Raw genomic sequence first — 20,234 nt, 5'->3', positions numbered from 1 at the left:
AAATTTGCTGGCAGAAACTGCCTTTGCAGCCTGAGGCAGCGGAGCAATTCAATTTGTTTGGCTTTAAGTGTAAGGAGCTGTAATTGAGAAGGGGGAAGTACAGATGTTTTAATTGAGTTTGCAGCTAGCACCCAGAGTTCCAGTAGGCTAATAGAGAAGAGGTGAGGGTCTCCATTTGCCATTTCTCCTTGGCCTGCAGCCCCATCTGTCATAGCCATCCCCTCTAGGAATAGCTGCTCCGTGCCTAAGCATGAGGAAGAAAGGGATGGAAAAAGAAGTCAGACTAAACCAGACGTATAATGTGCATTTTATTGGTTTTAATCCCGTTTTTTAAAAACTAATTACAGTCAGGACAAAGCATCACATGTGAATCTGCAATAATGAATTGTTACTGTTGATAATGGCCAAATAAAAATAGACTTATTCGTGATGAGTGAGAGGAGAGAGCTCATGCCCTGCACTATGGGGTCCCCTCAGCCAGTGCTGGCTGCACCAAACCATTCCCTTCTTTCTTTCTCCAGTAATTTTTAAGGCATTGATATGTCATGTTTTATATGAAAAATGTTCTCTGCTGTAGAGTTTCTTTCTGTTAATCACCCCAATTCCTCGGATATATTTGTTTTGCTGCTGTGCAAGGACAGCAGGTGTCTTGGAATTCATGGTTATTTATTTGAGAAGCACACATGCTCCCTGGGGAGTACAGTATGGTACCATGGCAAAGGCTGGGGCTGGAACACAAGCACTCAGCATCCCATTCCATCCAATACCTGGATCAAAGCAGCCCTTGGAGGTGCAGCCCCTCAGAAGTCACTGTCACACATTGTTGAGGGGGAGAGGGGGACACACAGGCCAGGGAAGAGAAGGCACATCTTTAAATGTAAGAGATGTCAGGAAAGCGGGTGCCAGGCTGGGGTCCCTCCTTCCTGAGAAGGGAAGGGAGGGTGAAAGGAGATGAAATAACAGAACAGCCCTGTTTCCTGGCTGCAATGAAATCTGAAGGCAAGAGACTGAAATGGGCATGTGGAGAGCAAGAGCTGAGGCAAGGGCCTTGCAATACATGGGCAGCTCAGAGCAGACAGCTCTCAGCCCCTCCACGAAACCTCATCTGCACATTCATGCAGAGGAACAGCCCCCTCAGCCTCTCCAGCTTCCAAAGGCTCATTTCATCAGCATTCAATTCTCCTTCCAGCTCTGCCTAGCTCCCAGCTGCCACGCAGGTGGCTCCCAGCTCAGCTGCCCCATGAATCTCACCTCCAAACTACTGCTTCCTAAACAAGACACCAGCACCAGATACCTCTAAAATACCTTCTTAATCTGGTACTAAAAACACCACATCAGCTTTCCAGGAGCACTTGGGGATGTTTAAACTCACTAGCAGGGGCTGCAAATGCCTGTTTAGGCTCAAGTTAGAGAGCAGATGAACAGTCTCTCCAGATTCTCCCCAGGCAGCTCAGCAAGGGCACAATGGCGGTGCTCAGGCTTGAGAGGTGCAGGGTTTTGCTCTAAAAGCTATGAAGTGGTTTTATACAGCTCCAGGTACTTGCATATTCCCCCAGGAGGAGCACTTCAGGTCATATGGAAACCAGAAAGTCCTACTTGAAAACAGAGCTTGATTAAAAAGAGCTGCATTTCAAAGCTTCCTTTAGTGAGAGATGACATTTAATACTGCAGCAAGTGCAGAGGGCAGGAGGATCTGATGTGCACCTGGCTCTGAACCTGCTTTGATAACAGGGGGTTTAAAATAGTTCAGGTGAAAACTTTTGAAGTTCTTCTTTCTGTCAGGAAACCCTGTATGATCTGTGCCCCAGGGCTTCTGAACACAGGACCTGGTGACAAAGTGGGGTCTTACAGTGACCACAGTCATCCTAAAAGCAGAGCCTCACCTAGAGCTGCCTAAGGTAGGAGCAGCCCAGTTCTGAAAAAAGGAGAGCAGGAGCATCCCCAAGCCTACCTTAACCCTGTGCCAAAAGACCAGATGGGGTCAAGCCCAATTCCAGAAGGGTTTCAGGTTTTGCTCCCTTGTTTTGGGAGCTCCGCTGCTGCAGGCAGAGCTGAGCCAGGGCACAGCCGCTTCCTCCTGGCACCAGCTCATTCCCCTGAGTTAACACCCACCTTGTTTCAAGGCTAATTACCCAACGCGGGAGCCGGGAACGCATCAGTGTGCACAGCCGAAGCCTCTCACGTGTCAGGACTGAGTAATTAGCACCTCCTCAGCCCACACCGATCCCGATACCAGCCCCGGGCAAAGCTGAGAAAGGGAGAAGGTCTCTGCCAGTGGAAAGCTTGGAGTCGCGTGCTGGTACTGAGGGAAGCAAGGCTGATTTCCCTTCCAGTAGGAAGAACTGTATCCCTGCGTGCAGAGGGGCATTGCTCTGCCCAACTGAGCTGTCACAGCACAGGAGAACAGGATGGAAATGTGAATGTAAACTCCCAGGCTGGAGAAATCCAGCTTCAAGCAAAAGATCCCCTATTCCAGGCAATGTGCACAAACATGATAATGCTTCTAGAAAAAGAAAATGTAACAGCACAAAATTATTTCCTTCTGAATTAGGTCTATTTCCACCCTTATTTTTCCTTCAGCTGGCACAGGAGGTTGGTCTGAAGGAGTCTCAGCAGAAAGAAGAGACTCAGTTATCCCAAGCTCCTGCTGGATTCTGCACAGCCCATTCCTGCCTTTGGGAAAAGGGACATTTAGTGACACAGCCAAGGCTGTCTCTCTCCTGTGTGCCGAGACCTGCAGCACACAGAGAACCACAGAGGGACAGACAGAGAATGTGCTGCTCTGACAGAGCCAAAGGCAGGAATGGCTGGACACCGGTTAACGGTGCAGGCTGCCAAGGGCTCAGCCCCAGGGCTTTGTCCGAGAACCAGAACTGTAACAAGGCTGAGTCCACTCCACCCACACTCAGAGTGGAGTGAAGAAAGTCTGTGTCCCCAAGCCAACAGCCTGGAAACTTCCCTTCATATTGCCTCTCCCCCTCACTGCACAGTTCCAGAGGGGGAGCTGAAATGCTGGAGTCTCTGGAGCTCCAGAGGGAGTGTGCTGCTACCCTCCTCAGAGCTTTGACTCACTCAGGACAATGTTTGCAGTCACAAATATGAAGCAAGAGAAACCCCAAATGAGCACGAACACAATCCAGAAGCTGTGCCGGAAAGGAGAGAGGTGCTTGTTCACCGTCCCGCTGCCGAAGACCAGCTGAGTGTCCTTCCGACTGCAGTACGCGAGGAAAGCTGGGATGAGATACTGGATCCCATTCCCAGCATAGGCTCCCGTGATCCCCACCAAGGACTCCAGATCATGGGTGCAGAAAGCCACCAGCACTGGGGGAATCAGCGTGATTGCAGGAAAGACAATCCTATCCACCACCCACGGGTAGGTGCCCCCCTCTCTGTGGAAAAGGGTCTTCCAGTTGTTGCGCAGGGTCACTGCAATGATGGGGAAGTTGGTGCTAATGGTGAAGACTGGGAAGAGGCCCAGGAAGTACCGAATGAAGGCCACGCTGATGATCTCACAGTTGGTGAAGTTGAGCGTGTACATGTCCATGAGGGTGTCGTTACGGAAGCAGTAAATGGCAGTGAAGGACAGGAGGCTGTAGAATGCCAGGATCAAGATGTAATCGAGCAGCACAAGCTTGTTGACGTGCTTCTTCTTGGAGATGGGGGTGATGAGAGATGGCAGGGAGTGCTGGCACATGAAGGAATAGACGCACACCCCAAACAGATTGCGAATGCCCGACAGCTGGGCCATGGACGGGTGACCTTCAGCTTGGCCTCTGCTGATGCGGATGAGGGCCAGAATAATCATGAGGATGAAAGCTGGAGAGAGAGAGAGAAGGTCTCAGGTCAAGCCCAGGCCCACGCTCCTCATGACCTCCTTCCATTGCACTGGCAGTCTTGGCACAGGCTTTCTCCTGCTATGCAAGAGCATCTCCTTATCTCTTTGATGCACCACCTTATCTGAGGGTGCTACATTAAAGGCAAGGTGCACAGGAATTAATCGTGATTTGCTGTCAATGCCAGTCAGCAGATAAGGGAATGGACTCAGACATCTCCCTCCAGTCTCCTTCCCACAGGGACTCACCCTCCCACCCTCCCAAGAGCACAGGGCTGTGCTGTGCCCTTCAGAAGCAGAAGGCTGACATGGCTAGTGAACCCTAAGCTCTCAAGGGTTTTGTCTTGGATGCTTCTGCTGCACACACACTGGTTAAATACTGTCATTTCAAAAAGGCTTAAAGATGTTTGAGCTCTGGCTCTGACTTGGCTCCAGTCAACCCCAGTAACAGTCCTACCCATTTCTAACTGGTGTTTTCAAGAACTCCCCTACATGCACAGAAGCAGCAGCTACTTGCAAGCTTTCCTGTCCCTGGGATCTGTCAAGCATGATAGAGCAAGAACTAGCCAGCCATTTCCTGGGTAGAAGGAACAGGCTGTCTGTAGCTAATCCCAGGGTGGAGAAGCCAGTCTGGAAGGGACTAAAACACCACTGAAAGACTGCTATTAAAATTCATCATTTCTAGACACAAAGTCTGCTTGTCTACCCTTCACTTATGTCAGGAAAAAGCCTAACAACATTTTACAATGCTTATTACAAATAACAACATGCCAGGGACAAAATGAATTGAGGAGATTGGGCTAATGCCCTTATTACTCTGAGGGTGGAAATTTGAGCCAGAGCAGTTACTGTGAGACTCTCATTCCTACCATGGCAAATAAAAGCAGTAGAAAACTAATTCTGGTGTCACAAAAATTGTATCAGCCTAGGAAAGATGATCGTCAGCTGCTGGAGTTAACAAGTAATGGGGAGAAAAGGACCTGCCTGGCAGGGCAGCAAGCAGTGAGATTTACAGTCTGGTGCTGCAATGGGTGAGCCACTGTGGCTTGTACAGAGCTGTCCTTGCACCAGTCTGAGGCACAGGAACAGAGCCATGAATTACCCGGTAATGAAAAAATCAACAAAGTGCTGAAACAACTACTAGAGACAACTTTGAATGTCATTAATATAAATCCAGAGGAATTAAACAGAACAGTGCACAGTTGAGGAAGTCCATAGGAGGCTGGCACCAGTGCTAGGAGATGGGCAGGCTCACCATGGGGTGACAAGATCACAGGCTTGCTCTGTGCCCAGTCCTGCTCCCCACAACAGGCGGCTGGAGATGGGAAACCCTGCCAGGGATGGGACTAGGGAAAACAGTCACAGACCAGTTAGTGAATGCTGCCTCTATTGTGCCCAGAAAGATCAGATTATTCTCACTGAACATTGCCTCCCATACACCCCCAGCACTCTCCAAAACCCTCTCTCAGAAATTCACGTTCTCCTGCAGCAAACACCAGCTCCATGCTGAACCCTTCCCAAGCCACATGCTGTATGTCACCCTGTGCTGCCTCAGGAACCCTCTGGCTTCCAGCTGTTTCCCAGTGACAGGGCACGTCTACCAGCCCTCCCCAAACACGGCACCGACAGCAGCAGATCCATCCTTCACGACACTGCGAGGTTGTTTTGGGAGTGCGAGGTTCTACTTCCTCCCCCAAGGGCACTCACAGAAAGCAATGGAAGGCAACAGCTCATTGCTCTGGGGGTGTGCAATTCCCCTTGCCTTCACTCAAGCCCAGCAGGTGAGGGGCACGGCGAACAGGGGTACAGTTGTTGTGCCTCCCCCACTGCTCCCTGGAGGGGAGATGCCTGCTAGCCATATCTGCTCAGCAAGAGACCTAGAAAGAGCTGTGTTCCAGGTGATGTGACATGGCTGCACTCCCTGGGGTTGCACAGGCTACAAGGAAGAGAAAGGATGCCCTGAGTAGTAAGACAAAGCAGGCTGGGCAGCTCTGGAAATGTGCTGAGACTGTTCCTTTCCTTCCTGCCTGGGCGAGGTGGTCAGGCTTTGCAGGCCCATCCTGAGCTGGTCATCTGTCTGGGCTAAGACATGACTCAGAAGTCTCCCACCTCTTCCCCTGCACACCAGACAGTGGATCTCCTCATGCTCTGCTCAACACAGTAATGAGTGATCTATTTCCATCCCCCAAACCCACTCTCACCGCTGGCACAAAGCCCCACATTCTGCATCAGAGTCAACAGGACCAGGTCAGGGAAACTTTCAGGCAGGCAGCACCCCATCCTTGAAGCATCTCCCACAGACTCTCCTCTGCCCTGACAAGTGCTTTTCTGGCAGGGAACACTGAAGGAGCAGAATTCTTGTGGATTCCCTAAATGATGGATGGTCTTTGGCTTATGTAACTAGAATTTAATATATTTGTTTTTCATTAAATATGCATTTCAGAAATTTATTATAATTACAAGGAGTGAGGATCCAATACTAAGATCCAAACAGTTTTGCTTCCAACAAGGCAAGCTCTGCTTCTCCTGCCTGAGCACTGGTGCTCTGCAGAAGCAAGACCCTTGAGAGGAAATGTGCTGAGTAAACTGGAAACCCCCCTTGCACAATTCCAGCCTCAGAAAGGACAACAAAAGCGCTGCCCCATGGTTGTTTTCTCTCAGTCCCTGATGCAGAAGAGTTTCTCACTCCTAGAACTGGAGAGCTAAAACACTTGCCTGTCACATTTATCTCTCTGTCCCTAAGAAGAGGCAAGCAAAAAAATGAAACTCTGAAACCTAGATATGGTTTGGCTGATAAGTCAAAATGAAAAGATGACAGGCTGACAGACAGGCAGCTTTGAGCAGAAAGAGGCAGCACAAGATCCTCAGGCACACACAAAGCTCCCACTCACTTCCCCTACCTGGGCCAGCAGCCTGAAGGCAGAGTCACACGACACTATTTCATGTCACCTACTGTTGTCACATCAGCTGTCCAACAGCATTCCTTCAAGACAAGAATCCTGGTGAAGACATGCATTCTTCTCCACACAGAACAGAAGACACAAGCAATGTGTTCCAGGTATGAAACACCTTCAGACCATGATCAACAGCACCCAGAGTCACAAAGCAAGGTTCACAGTGATGGCACCTTGGATTGCTACAATGGTTACATGAAAAATTTGCTTTAAGCCTTGTTTTATATAAATGCTTAAAAAGCAATCAAGGGTTTTGCTTGTCCTGATTTTTCCACAGTGTTAAACACACTCCAAGCCCCCACGCCACAGGCTTGGCAGTCAGCAAGGCACAGAGGCAACCTCTTGTCTTATCTCTTCTAGATGTTCAAGCATCATTTTTAGTGAAGGATCTAAGTGAGCCTGAGGAAGAAAAAAAAAAAAGAGGGGCTACGCCATAAAGGAAAATTGTGATGAATCTCATCCCAGCCATCCAACTGTCTCTCCTGCAGACTCTCTTTGCTCCCCTCACTATCTTAGGAACAAATGTTCTCAGATAAAGCAGACCTTGCAGTCAGCTACTGCTCCTCTTCTGCTTGACTCAGGAAATGTTGATTCAGAGACAGGGCAGTTCTGCTCTGGTTCTTGCAGGTGAAGTAAGGATGAATATGGATGAGCAGATGTCCAAAGTAGTACAGTTTGGGAAATATGTGAGTCTGGGCATATTAAGAAATACATTTTTGTGCATTTTGATAGAAACATAACAGAGCTGCAGAGAAGCAGAGAAGATAATTTAGCCATTCTGAGTTTAAGGATCCTTTTACAGAGTCAGAGAAAACACCTCTGTAAATGAAAAATGGTGTTTGTACAGGAGTTTCATCTCTCTGCAGCAAGGCTATTGCAGAAAAGAAAATAAGTCCAAGCCTCAAATACATTTTTCTGCCTGTCATGGTAGGTTCCTGCAAAAACTTATGCTCAAAATGAGCTTCTGGTTAAACACCCCTTGCATCCCTGCAAGACACGGTACTTGTGAGATGTTCACATCTTCTCCAGCCCTGTCGCAACTCCCATTCCTCTTTCTACAAGGAAAGCCTGAAGAGAACATCACCACACCTCCCACCCCTTCCAGGGCCCAGAGAGGCAGTGGTGTGCAGCCACCCCACGCCTGGCTGCTCCCCTACCCCCAGCCATTTGTCTGAGCTGGTGCCATGACACATTTGTGGCAGGGCCATCTGTCACTGCTAGCTGACGGCGTGACAGAGCTTTCCTGTCCAGGCAGAGAATCAATATGCCAGGAAATAATGATAATGGATCACCCTATCCCAACACAAGCTGCTTGCTTCCCTTTTCATACATTAGGCACAATGATGGATTCCAGGAAGAAGACATTTTCAGGAGCTTCCTAAACTCAGTCTCCTTGGAAAGGAAACCCAGTCTCTTTTTTTCCCCAGTCTTTTTGGAAAAAAAAATCTTTTGACTTGATACAATCCTGTATCAAGTCAAAATACAGCAGGCCACTCTTTAACAGGGGAATAGATCTCATTTAGTTTAATATTAGGCAGTTTTTTCATAGAAAGGGCACAAAATCAGGAGCATCTGCTCTGTACACACTGAACAGGCAAGGAAGACGTCAAGACCTTCTGCATTCCCACATGACACTTGTGCTGTCTACTTCCCTGCTGATGTCTTTCTAGGATGTTGGTGCCCCTTCTCAGAGCCATCTGGTTTCCAGCAGTGATGTGGGCAAGCTGAAGAGCCCACTACAACTCTGGAACCACCAGGCTTTCTGGATTCTTTGTCATTTGAAATATTAAAGCACAGCTGGAGTCCAACATGCTGGCAGAACAAAGTATCTGAAATTAAGACATTGATTTTTAAATTTAAAACTCATTTAGCCAGTTTCCCTTGCAGAAGCTGTATCCTGCCACTTGTTCATGACCTCCAGTTCTCCACAAACTCCAGAGCAGAACTGATTAATTTCTCCAACCTTCAGAGGGGGTTTCTATATGAATTGACAGTAAAGAGGTAACATGAAAACCAGGTTTGCTCTATTAGATGTGGGAGCTGGAGTAGTTAAGGATTTGATTTGACAATGGCAGAGCCTAAAACACCATCTCTAGGAAGATGAAGGATTTATGAGTGCAGAGACTGTGGGGAAACAAGATGGATATGTCCATAGAAGACAGCAATTCTCCAGAGAGAAACGTCAGAAGGAAAAGAGGAGGGAAATTACTTCCCAGAAAAAAAGGTATGTGCAAAAGTTGTGGAATATCACTGTGGCTCCTTCCTCTAATGGAGAGCAGAGACTTGTCTGGACAGTGTTACCCTCCCTGCCCCAAAGCCTGAGGGAGGGTCCACATGGCAGGGGACTGTTGCTTATACACAGAAGTGTGACACAGCTTACCAAGAAAGCAAGAAAAAGCCTCTCAGGCACCTCAACTCCTCCAGGTCTGGCTTGCTCCTGCTGCAGCCAACTCAGACACTGCTGCCTTGGACCAGGTGAAGCCCCTTTTCTTCACAAAGGGAAATTCCATTTAAAAAGTACTACCAGGAGTTTTTGGCAATCAAAAGCAGTTCAGTGGTCTAAGGGCACAATTTCCCTGCTTTTCTTCATCAGGCTTGCAATACCATAACCAAGATTTACAAGTAGTTTCCCTAACGGTGGTAACAACGCCTGCCATGAAACCAGCACACCTGGCCCTTCTCAGCCCACATCAGCTGGTCCCACAGACATCTGCATACCAGCAACAGTTCACAGCAGAAAAATGGCCTTGCATTCGAATGTTTATCACAGATGCTTTTTCTCAACATATGGGAAGGAAAGAGCAGCCAGTGAGGCTTGTTTGCTTCTGGGGGAAAATTACCTGCATAGTTTATGGTCCTCTCTCTGCCAGTCACCTTTGGCAGAAGAACCATAAAACCTCTGCAACCAGGACTCTGCTCCCAGCTCTGCTGCTGGCTTGGCCTTTTAGCTCTGACAGTCACTTTTCCCCATGTCGTAATATATTCTTCTGAGAGAAGGGAATAATACACACTTTGGTGTCACTGGGCTACGGCTGTGCATGCTTTGGAAAGCACTGGCTGCAGAACACCCATGTCCCATAACATCCAGGTGCTCTGCAGACTTTGCCACATCTTGCCCATCCTGCCTTGGGCCCTACACAGCAAAGTTTTTTATCACGTTGTTCAACCAATGTCCACTCAGAACAGAAAGCAGCTTTTCATGCCACAGCTCCACTCTAAAAACCTGAGTGGGCACCATCATCCAGACCCTTTTGCAGGGTTGAATATTCCCTTACACATCCAGCTCCCCTTCTTCAGCTCTCAGGCCCATCAGTGTCTGTTGCTGCCTAATAAAGTGGTCTTTTCAGGAGCATCAGCTCCTCAGGCAGGATCTCAGTGGTCCCATCCAGAACAGCAAATCACTCTCCATCTGTGTCTGAAGCTCACAAGGCTCTTCCTCACACAGGCACTGCTTCACCCCATTGCCTCCCACAAACAGCACTGAAATGAGCTCCTCAGCTGACAATCCCAAAAGCAGGCATGACAGAAGCACAGCATTTTAACTAACTCTTCATAAATATATTCACTTCTCTTAGTGAATTATTTACCCTGGGCTCTAGCAGCAGCTTCATCTGCTCTGAAAGGGATATAAGAACATGAAGTAACTTTGTTGAAGCAGCATGTCAGAATGAACATGCAACAGTGTCCTGATTTACAGTCCAATTCCCTCATCCTCCTGTATGCCCTGCAGTGTGAAAAGAGAGGGGCAGAGATCACAGTGATCCCTCCTTAAGGTATTTGCAGAAAGCTCAATTTTTGATGTGAAAAGAGGCCACCCACCTTGAGGACTGTGGGCAATGGCAGGCTAATTTCTCAGCAGGAGACTGAAATGCAGGACTTCAGATAACTGTCACCCCCTCCTAAATCAGCCTCCTCTGTAATTCTCAGTCTCAGAACTTGAAGGGATATAGCACAGTGACTCCAGGTTTCTGCAGCGAGTCAACTCCAGCACAGACAGCTCTGCTGCTAAGGATGGCAGTGACAGTTACCTGAGACTGCTCTCAAGGTGAGATGGTCTGAGACCATTCTCTTCAGAGCAGTGCTGTAAACAGCAGAGCTCTGGTGGAAAGATCAGAACTAACAGAGAAACTACCAGATACAGAAAGTCAGCCCCACTAGCATGCTCTGGACAGCCCTTTCCTAGTTTCTGCCCCAGAAGCCTTCTACCAAGTATCCTAGAAGGGGATGGGATGGAGAAAAAAAGGGTTTAACACGGACTACCCAGAAATTCTTGTTTGCTTTCCCTCCATCTTATTGGCCAGGGGAAAGAGCTGGGGTAGAGATTTTATTCCTGAGAATGTAATTGTGAGATCATTGTTTGGGCAGGGTTGTGAAGGCTCTGTCTCAAGGGCTGCATTTACTTGAATAGATGTGGGGTGATCCAACAGGGAGAGAGAACTGCGCATGTTCAGCCAAACCCAGAAGCTTATTATTCCATGAACTATCTCTTCATTAAAATACAATACCTTCTAATAACTTCAATACAGCATCATGAGCAGTACACAGAGCACAGCCCCCACATGGGAGCTGTCTGGGACCATTTGGCAGAGACAATTTAATAATAGCAGTGATAATCACACTACCAATGTCTTTAGAGCCAGCAGTCCTCACCTATAGAGCTGGACATCTCGGGCTGCAACAGGCTGCAATTAATCAGGTTAGCTGCTTAATACACAATAGCCCAGTGCTTGCTGCTCAGCTCCACCAAGCTCTGTCCTTTTGTTATCTTTTCTAATCCATATCCTATCCCATGATGCTGCTAGACAGTTATTATCCAATATTATCCAATAATAAAGAGGTAGGGCTGTGCCCCAGTGAGCTGCATCCCCTCTGCTGTGAGAGGTGTATGGGACTTGCCTGGATCAGTCTCTCTTGTTGGGCTGTGCCCTTCAGCAGCTTACCCCTAACAGTACCCACTTGATCAGGATTGAAGAAATGAGAAGGAAAAAAAAAAGCTAGATAAGCAAGTCTCTTTAGAGAGCAATCCATTGCCACCATAGATTTAAACCCTCCAGGGAAAAAAAAGTGTCTGAAATCCAAACAGCTCTAAATTTATTGATGGCTCGATTGGTTTAGCCTTCTGCAGAAAGCCCTGCTCCAATAACTTTGTAAGAGACCTGGAAACAGGCTCCAAAACTGGTAAAAGTATTGACTTAATAACAGCTCTACACTTTCCTGAGGCTGAGGTGGAAGAGAGATGAAAGGAAGGCAGGAATTAAACTTTGGGTAAGGACCCTCCTCACCCCACAGGAACAATTTGTACTCACACGGCCCCAGAACTGGGTGAGCCAAAAAGGTTCTAACCACAAATCAAAACAAGGCTTCACTGTAGGCACCATTGTCAGGATTTAAACTAAGTGATATTTCATGACTGGCCCTTTGTCCAGGGAAGCACAGCAGGCAGGCTCCCTGTTGCACCCCTTAGGGTGCCTCTGCTCCATCTCCCAAGGCAGCTTAGGTACCTGCAAAAGGCTGACAAAGCAGTCTGAAGAGCTTCTGCATTGGGAAAGGGATGAGAACTTGGGTAGGCAAAGCCTTACTCATCTGCCAGCTCCTGGAGAACAGAGATCTCTAAGCAAGGGTAAGGCGCAAGCACCAACTGCTGCACGAATTTAACCATTGGCACTCACCAATGCCAAGTGACAATCAGTTCTGCAGCCAAGTGTGTAACTGCTACTCTTCAGAAGACTGGCAACAGCTCGATTCCTCTGGAAGCCCTCTCTGCCACCAGCCCCACTCCACCTGGAGACACAGATCCACCCTCTGTGCTCTTATCACTCCTGGCAGGGAAGTGCCCTGCCATGCCAACCTTCCTTCCAGATGAGCTGTCTGTGATCAACAGGCCCAGACAGGGAGAGCCCATCTGTCTGGGCTCTCTAGCAGCACAACACTTGGGCTTGCAAGCTCCTCCTTCAACTTTCTCCTTATAGAGGCTTCAGAGGTGCCTGTCCTGGCTTAGTCCCTTATCCTGGGAGGATGCCAGATAAAGGGCTGATCCCTGGAACATCTCCACATTCTTTGAACTGGTCCTTTTCTAATTTCCAGCTCAGATCCCAGTGTTTAAGCCTATTTTTCAGAGAGAGAATGATTTTTTTTTTTTTTATCTGTGAGGTGTGGAATAAGACTGCTGTAGGCTTTGATAGCTGATGTGCTGCTTGTGATGAGCACAAGGCTCTGGAAGAGGCTGGTGACATTTGATTATCACTTAGATCAGGAGAAAGAGGGGAAGCAACTTTCAAAGGCAAGGCTGACACTGTTACAAACACCAGCAGAAATGACCTTCACACACAGCTAGCTCTCTCTGCTGCCAAGAACCATCCTCTCAGCTGCTATCATCTGAATCACCAGTACACCTGGGGCAGTGCTGCTTTACATCAGCCTCTTCTGCTCAGAAATCCAGGGACTTTCCACCTGGTTGGGGAGAAGGGTGTTTAGTGGGTCCTGTGAGAGGCACATTGCAAAGTCTGTACTGACCTCCCAGCTTAGGAGGCTTGCTTTTTTTCAAATCATGATGCAAAGCATGGGTCAGATTCCCATCCAAACCAAGCCAATGAGCACAGGTAAGCTGAATAAGCCACTGTTCACATGGGAAGGTTTTCCTTTGCCCATGCAATAAACAGATATGTGGGAAGCTGCAGTGTTGCTCTGCTGCTCAGAGTGCTTTGCAGAACCACCCTCAGCCCCACATGGCTAAAACCAACACAAGGAAGGTGAAGGAAAGGCACAGTTTATACCGGGACAAAGAGTTCAAATCTGGCCATTGGCATGCAGGCAGGAAAAGTCCAGAAGACCACAAAACACTACCCAAGACCATTCTCTAGGATCTAAGCTCTCTAAACACCAACCTGTGTTTAACTCACAGCCCTGCTTTTGGAGGAGGGAACAGCAGTGATGTGAGGACATGGGAGAAGCCAGTTTGACAAATCTCAGCAGTATGGGACTGATCCTTAGCCCAGGATTTGCAGCAAGAGCTTCTTCTCTGCTCCCTGTATCACATGGCTTTTTGACAAATTGTCTTTCCCAATAAATCTATCCCTCATTGTACACATACGGAATCTGTTCTTCTAAGTAGCCACTGAGGTGCTGTCAGGGTCATTAACTATCATTATCTGGGGCAGCTGTTCCCCAGCGTGCTGAAGCAGGAATCAATCAGGCTAAAGCATGAATTTCCCCTACACTTCTCCAATCACTGCCTTTATCCCTCTCCATCAAGCCATGAAAGAGAAGAACAGTTCTGCCATCACACCAAGGTTTAGCAGTCCTCGTACTGGAAGGAGCTGGCTAAAGGGAAACCAATGGCAGATGAGGCAGGCATCAGACAGTCACAGAGACAGGATGAGGTCTGACTGATGTTTTTACCAGGAAAGAGGAGGCAGGGTGATTGGAATCAGGCCAGTCAGCTGAGCAGAGATCATTCTTATAAAGAAAAAAAAAAAGAAAAAACAAAAAATCCCCATGCAAAACTTCCTCATTTCCTTTAGTACCCCTTAATGAGATAACTTCTTTCTCTGAAGAATGGGGGGGCTTTCAAACCTTTCATGTGCTCAGACAACAAAGGAGAAAAACAGGCATTCAGGATTTCCACACCGTCCAAAGTCAGGATTCATTAACTCAAACTGTTCAACACCTTAGACTTGAGAGCTTAAAATCCAACTTAATTTTCATGAGTGTCAACTGCTTAACCCCATCTCAGGAATTCTCTAGAAGAGAGGATCTCTATTCCTCTGCAGCAACTGCCAGCCACCTCCAAACAGGATGAATTCACAGAGGAGGGACAATACCCAACTGCAGTCTGGCTAAGACTATGTGTGTAATGGGAAATAGTTGGAGAAGCAGCTTTTCTTCTTATTCCAGTGATAGGTATAAACAGAGCTAATTCTGTGTCTGAATGGTCTGTATTTACACATCAGGAAACTGTTAACCTGCAGAAATGCTGATCATTAACCTGCAGAAATGCTCTTTACTAGCCCTGAGCATCAGTCACTCTGTCTAGGTGACAGAAAAATAGATAAACCTAAACATAAACCTCCACAACCCACACACACCTCTCAGCCTTTAACAGCATGTACACACAAGCCAGACATGAGGCAGCTGCATCTTTGAATGACTAAGGCATTGGGAAAAGAAAACAGGAGTGATGGGAATGATCTTACTTCTCTTAAGGGAATGATCTGTCTTCCCAGAAGTTCTTGGCAATATTTTGGAAATAACTTATGGGAGCAGGACTTCCCAAGGACAGCACACATTGGTTTGGGGGTTTCCAATGCAGCACATCTTACCATAAAGGAAGACCGAGTAAAATAAATGCAAGCAGATGATAAAACTAAGGGTAGAAAGTCCGAAAGAAATGCCTTTTTTCTTGGATCAAAACAAATATTGTCCAAAGTCTGTTGTGCATATGTGTGAGAATAAGAAACTTCCAACTGGTGGGTATCACAGCCAGCACCTAGACAGGCAACTCTGCCAAACCTCTTCTGCCCCTCACACAAACCAGACTAAAACCTCATTTACCAGCCACGTCTGATGGAGAACAATTTGTTTTGTTTTAATCTGAAATTTCATCCTAGACTAAAACCTTTCTCCTCAAAGATTTAGTACGCCTGCACAACTGTCCTCAAAGAGGTTGTTTTGACAAGCACTTGCTTCCAAACAAGATCTTGCCAAAGAGAAACGTCAGTGGCGTGACTCGGGTTCCATCAACGGTAAAGAGGTGGCCAAGCCTCTGCCAAGACTCACCTATCCATCTCATGAGGGATGTCATGATTTGAAGATACTTGGTCTTCTGCACATTGAAGAAGGTGAAAGGACCCAGGAGGAGGGTGAACGCTGCCTGGAAGGACAACAAAATCACACATTAGATTAAAACCCAGAAATTCTGCCAGCAAGATGGATCATCATGAATTCATCAGAAGAGCAAAGCTTGTGTTGAAAGTTCACCTCCAGACATGTCCGTTTGTCATGAAGCTTTCTTTGTTGCTTAATTTTACAGCTAAATTGGCTGAGACACAGGGGTCAAGTAAGCTGTTGGGTATCAGAGAACATGCCTTGGGCAGAAGGAGAGCTCAGGATCCTCTTGGCTCTCAGCCGTTTGCTATCGCTGCTACAGCACTCCTTTACTGACAAATTTCAGTAAACGCTCTCAGTACAGCCTTACAGAACATTAAATATTAAACTGTGGCCTCTTTGCCCAAGTACATGCTGAGTTTAGGTATGAATAGCAATAGCCCTCACCAGTCTACTTCCATTAACATTGATGGGGTGGCTTCGGGGTATCCCAGGCTCAACAGCAATGGAGCCAAGTCTGCCTGGAACTTTCCCCCCCATGTTTTAAGTCACCTGTGTAAAACATAGAAGGTTTTTTATAACCATAAAAACAGATAGTGGGAAGCTACAGTGTAACAGTTCAGCTCTTGGAAGCTAAAAACCTGTGCAAAATGAGGGAAAAATTCATCAAAGAGATACTCAGAGAACTTATTTCAGTGTGGAAAATAAAGGTTCTTCAATGAAGAACTTCCTCTCTCCCCTCTTGGATGTCTATTAAGAGACCAGTGTTCCACAGAATCACAGAATGGTTTGTGTTGGAAGGGACCTTGAAGACAATCTTGTTCCACCCCCTGCCACGGGGAGAGACCTCCCTTTAGACCAGGTTGCTCAAAGCCCTGTCTGACCTGCTCTTGGAGACTTCCAGGGATGGGGAAAATTAAATTGGGATATACTGCAGTACCAGTCTGTTGCATCTCTTCCAGCTGGGCTGCAAAATACATCCAACAAACATCCATCCTAGGAACCTGGACTATACAGCTTCCCACGAGAGTTTCTTCTAGCACCTCCTAGAGCACACAAGGCAACCATGCTATCAGCCCATGCCCTGAGGTGACATGTCCTGTGCAGCACTGTCACCTCTGCTCAAAGCAGTACTCAAGCCTTACTTACCCCAGAGAGAAAAGGCTTCACTGCAGGAAGAAACAGACCCTGGCTGCAGTCTGAACATTGAGATTGAGAGAAGCTACTTATAAGAGGGAGACAAAATGGGTGTTAAGAGAAGAGAGACCTGCCTGTCCTCCATGGGATGGCACCAGCTAGCAATACACTAACAGGTCCAAATGCTGTAAGCAGGCAGTGCTTAGAAAGCCACAGCACACACAGCATAGGTCTGTAGAGCATCCCAAAGAGATTTTTAAAGACAAATATTCAACATTAATATTTACACATTGCTCTTTTCCATGACTTCTTAAAGCAGTTCAAGAAAAGGTGTCACCAGAAGCGAAGACCTGGGACTCAGAGGGGCAGGTCTGCCAAGCCTCAAGGTCTCTGTCAACCCCAACGGAGTCAGGACAGAACAAAATCCAAGCTATTTTAAGACTAGCACAACCCCAAGAAACCTTTTTTGAGACAGTTTTAGAATATCTGCAAGGCAAATTGGAAATGCCTCGCATCACAAGTGTTCTCAGGTGATGAAAGTAAACCCAGAAGGGGAGCAGGGGAGAGAACCCTTGGTTTGACATGTTGCTTGGTGGGGATATATTTTGATCCGAGACCATTGCTTACACCAAGTCTTGCTTTTACTGCTCACATTAAAAAAAAAAGGACAGGAAACATGCACAGAATTCAGATTTGTGAAGCAATTGATGGTTGTTAGATGAAACGCTGCGATCACACAGAATACAATGCCACAGGCATAACTGGCAAGACTAAGAGTCAAATCAGGTTTAACAGTTATGGGACTTGAGGTTTTAACATAGGAGCAAACCAGTCAGTTACAAACCTTTTTTTACTATTTTCCTTCTTGTTCCTTTATTCTAATTGGGACTTAACTCCACTCTTTTCTCTTTAAATAAAAAACTGAGTTATGTTAAACCACGACACCTGCCTACTATGGACTGCCACTCCATCCTAGAGCAATACACAAACCCCAACAGACTAAAGAAACCTTTGACTAAAAAGTGATGTAGGGCAAGGGCCCAAAGCAAACAGAAGTTGACACCAACTGTCTTATTGACAAGTATTCTTGAGTTTGTGACTGATCTCTTTCAACTTTCTCTCCCAACACTGCTCAACACAACCTCCCCTCAAATCAGTTTAGTGCTCCTGCATCAAAAAGCGCTGAGCACAGAGAGACGGACTGAGGATGTGATAATTAAGGAACAGGTGTCTGCTGCAATAAGAATGCTCCAGAACCAATTGGCAAAACAGCCCCTCAAACCATAGTAAGGATTGACACAAAATCACCAAGCATCAAAACAGCTGGGTCTGAAACCTAGATTTGTCTCACCCACCGAGGAAAGGAGACATGTCAAGGTGGATTTGGGGCTCAGCTGCTGAAAAGCATCCTGAGGTACTGGAAGAACCTGGGTGTTCTTCACTTTTTGCAGAGCACCTTAAACAACCAAATCCATTCAGCAAGGTTTTAAGCTCTCCTCCTCTCTGGCCATTACTGCTTAACTTATGGGGAAGAGATAAAAGTTGTGCTTGAATGGTTGATGTACCCCCCCATCCTTTAGGATGACCAGTGTCTTCTGTTCTTAAGCTGATGCTGGTCCAAAAGAGCCAAGCAAGAGATTAATTCTAGTGCAACAGAAATTTATTACCTTCTCCATTTGACATCCATCAGTGATCCAAGATGAATATCCATGGATCAATACAAACAGTGCTAAGACCTGCAATGAGATAAGGTTGTCTTGCTTTGAAGGAATTTTTGCAACCACTGTTAAGGCAGGGAAGCTACAGAACCCAGTGGACTGCTTGGAAGATGAAAGCCTGAGCAGAACTGGACATTAAACATCCAGACCAACATCATTTTGAAGTGAAACTGCATGCAGCTCAACAGGATTGAGCACAGAGCAGGAAAAAGGGGCCAGTTTCTCACCAACAGCCAGGACATGAGGACAAGGACTTAGTCCCTGGATTAGAGCTAATCTCACCATCAACCACCAAGAATCCCAAGGCCAGGAACTCTATTTAAAAGCACATCCCAAAAAGGATGAGAAGAGACCACAGTGCTTAGCAGGAGAGTGTCTACTTCCTCCACCTCGCTGTGCCAGACACCTCAATCCTCTTCCAACCCATTAAGTTAATTAGTTTCATAACTTCTTCCTAAGGAAAAAGTAAGCCCAAATAAGCACCTCAGACATATACTCAAACTTTCCATCTGATGTTTTCCAAGCTCCAGTCTCTCCCAGAGGGAAATAATTCACAAAGTACCCCATTACACATGTAATTCACACAATCTAAAACCTACATAGAAAACTGTACCAGTTAGCCCTGTCAGAAGTCAAATATACAGAGCCCTGGCACATGAAAAAACCTTCCCAAATTTTCCAGTTCACCTCTTGAGTCAGCTGAGGTATTTTCTAGGAGTTTATCATTCTCTTACTAAGATTCAGCAAATAAACCCACCCAAGGCAGAATGGGCATAGTCTGCTTTGATTAAGATTTTTCTGCTAGCGAAGTGGTTTATTAGAAACAAGCAGGCATAAGGGGCTGATTCATTACTAAACGGAAACAAGGTAAAGGAATGCTTCCTTCAGCTAAGGAGGAGAACTGATCTATTAAATGCTGTCTAAATTCACAGGATGGCAGAGAGAAACCATTACACTGCTTTGGCACAGGGCTGGCTATTAAGAATTATTCCCTCATTTCCCTCCAAGCTTCTCCATTAAATGGGAAAGGCCAGGTAAATCACCAGGCTCATAGTGAAGGGTATGCGGAATCCACACACAGCAAGTAAATGCAAAATTCCTTATTTTTTTCTTCCTTTCTCGTGCTAAAAAACAGCATGAAAATCCAGCACACTACAGACTATATAAGACTGTGTTTTTGTTGCTTTTACTGACATTTCCAATCAAAAAAATGAGAAACCAGTGATGGTAGAAGAAAGAACAGCAGCTTGTCACCCTGAATTACACTCTTCCCTGCAGGCTAGTAGGAGCCACAAGCAGCACACCAGCTTGCTCAACCCCTGGGAGGGTCTTCAAATCCATTTCTCCCACCAAGCCAAGCCACAGCAACACAAGCACCAAGGTTTGGAATCTTCCCTGAGCTGGCAACTCAGCTGATAGCACTTTCCCAGCCTCTGCACCTGTCAGCTCTCGGTATCTCAAAATGAAAAAGCAGGCTGGTCAACTCAAGTCTTCTTGCCACGGGGGAACTAACTAGGGCTTACCATTGCCAGGAATATATTTTTATATATATTTATATATTTCTAAAAGTATATTTTATTAAAGCTCTTATGTTAAAACTTGGTTACATAACCTTGTTTATTGGATTATCTTCTAAAAGCAAGAGTAAGATCAAGCGTTAATAGGACATCTGGTTGGTTTTTATCAGCTTAGTTGCAGCCAAGAGGACCACCAAGACAGCTCTCAACCACTAAGTGATGGCCAGCTAATGCCAGGAGCCTTTCAGACCAT

The 20,234-nt window shown here is 46.6% G+C and overlaps 1 protein-coding gene across 3 annotated transcripts in view; it reads right to left on the bottom strand.

The window, feature by feature from the left end:
* Positions 1-295: 295 nt before the first annotated feature.
* Positions 296-20,234, bottom strand: part of TMEM104 (transmembrane protein 104) — a 43,839-nt gene continuing 23,900 nt past the window's right edge. For all 3 annotated transcript variants that reach the window (XM_050981371.1, XM_050981372.1, XM_050981373.1), the window contains 2 exons: positions 15,562-15,655; positions 296-3,816 (listed from right to left, as the gene is read on the bottom strand). In XM_050981371.1, coding sequence (XP_050837328.1) covers positions 3,056-3,816; positions 15,562-15,655 — 855 coding nt within the window. In that variant the 3' untranslated portion in view covers positions 296-3,055. The remainder of the gene's footprint in view (positions 3,817-15,561; positions 15,656-20,234) is intronic.

Source organism: Serinus canaria, chromosome 18 (genome assembly GCF_022539315.1).
Source record: "Serinus canaria isolate serCan28SL12 chromosome 18, serCan2020, whole genome shotgun sequence".
In the NCBI taxonomy this organism is placed as follows: Eukaryota; Metazoa; Chordata; class Aves; order Passeriformes; family Fringillidae; genus Serinus; species Serinus canaria.
Note: the sequence above shows the minus strand (reverse complement) of the source record. Positions and strands in the feature narration are given on the sequence as shown.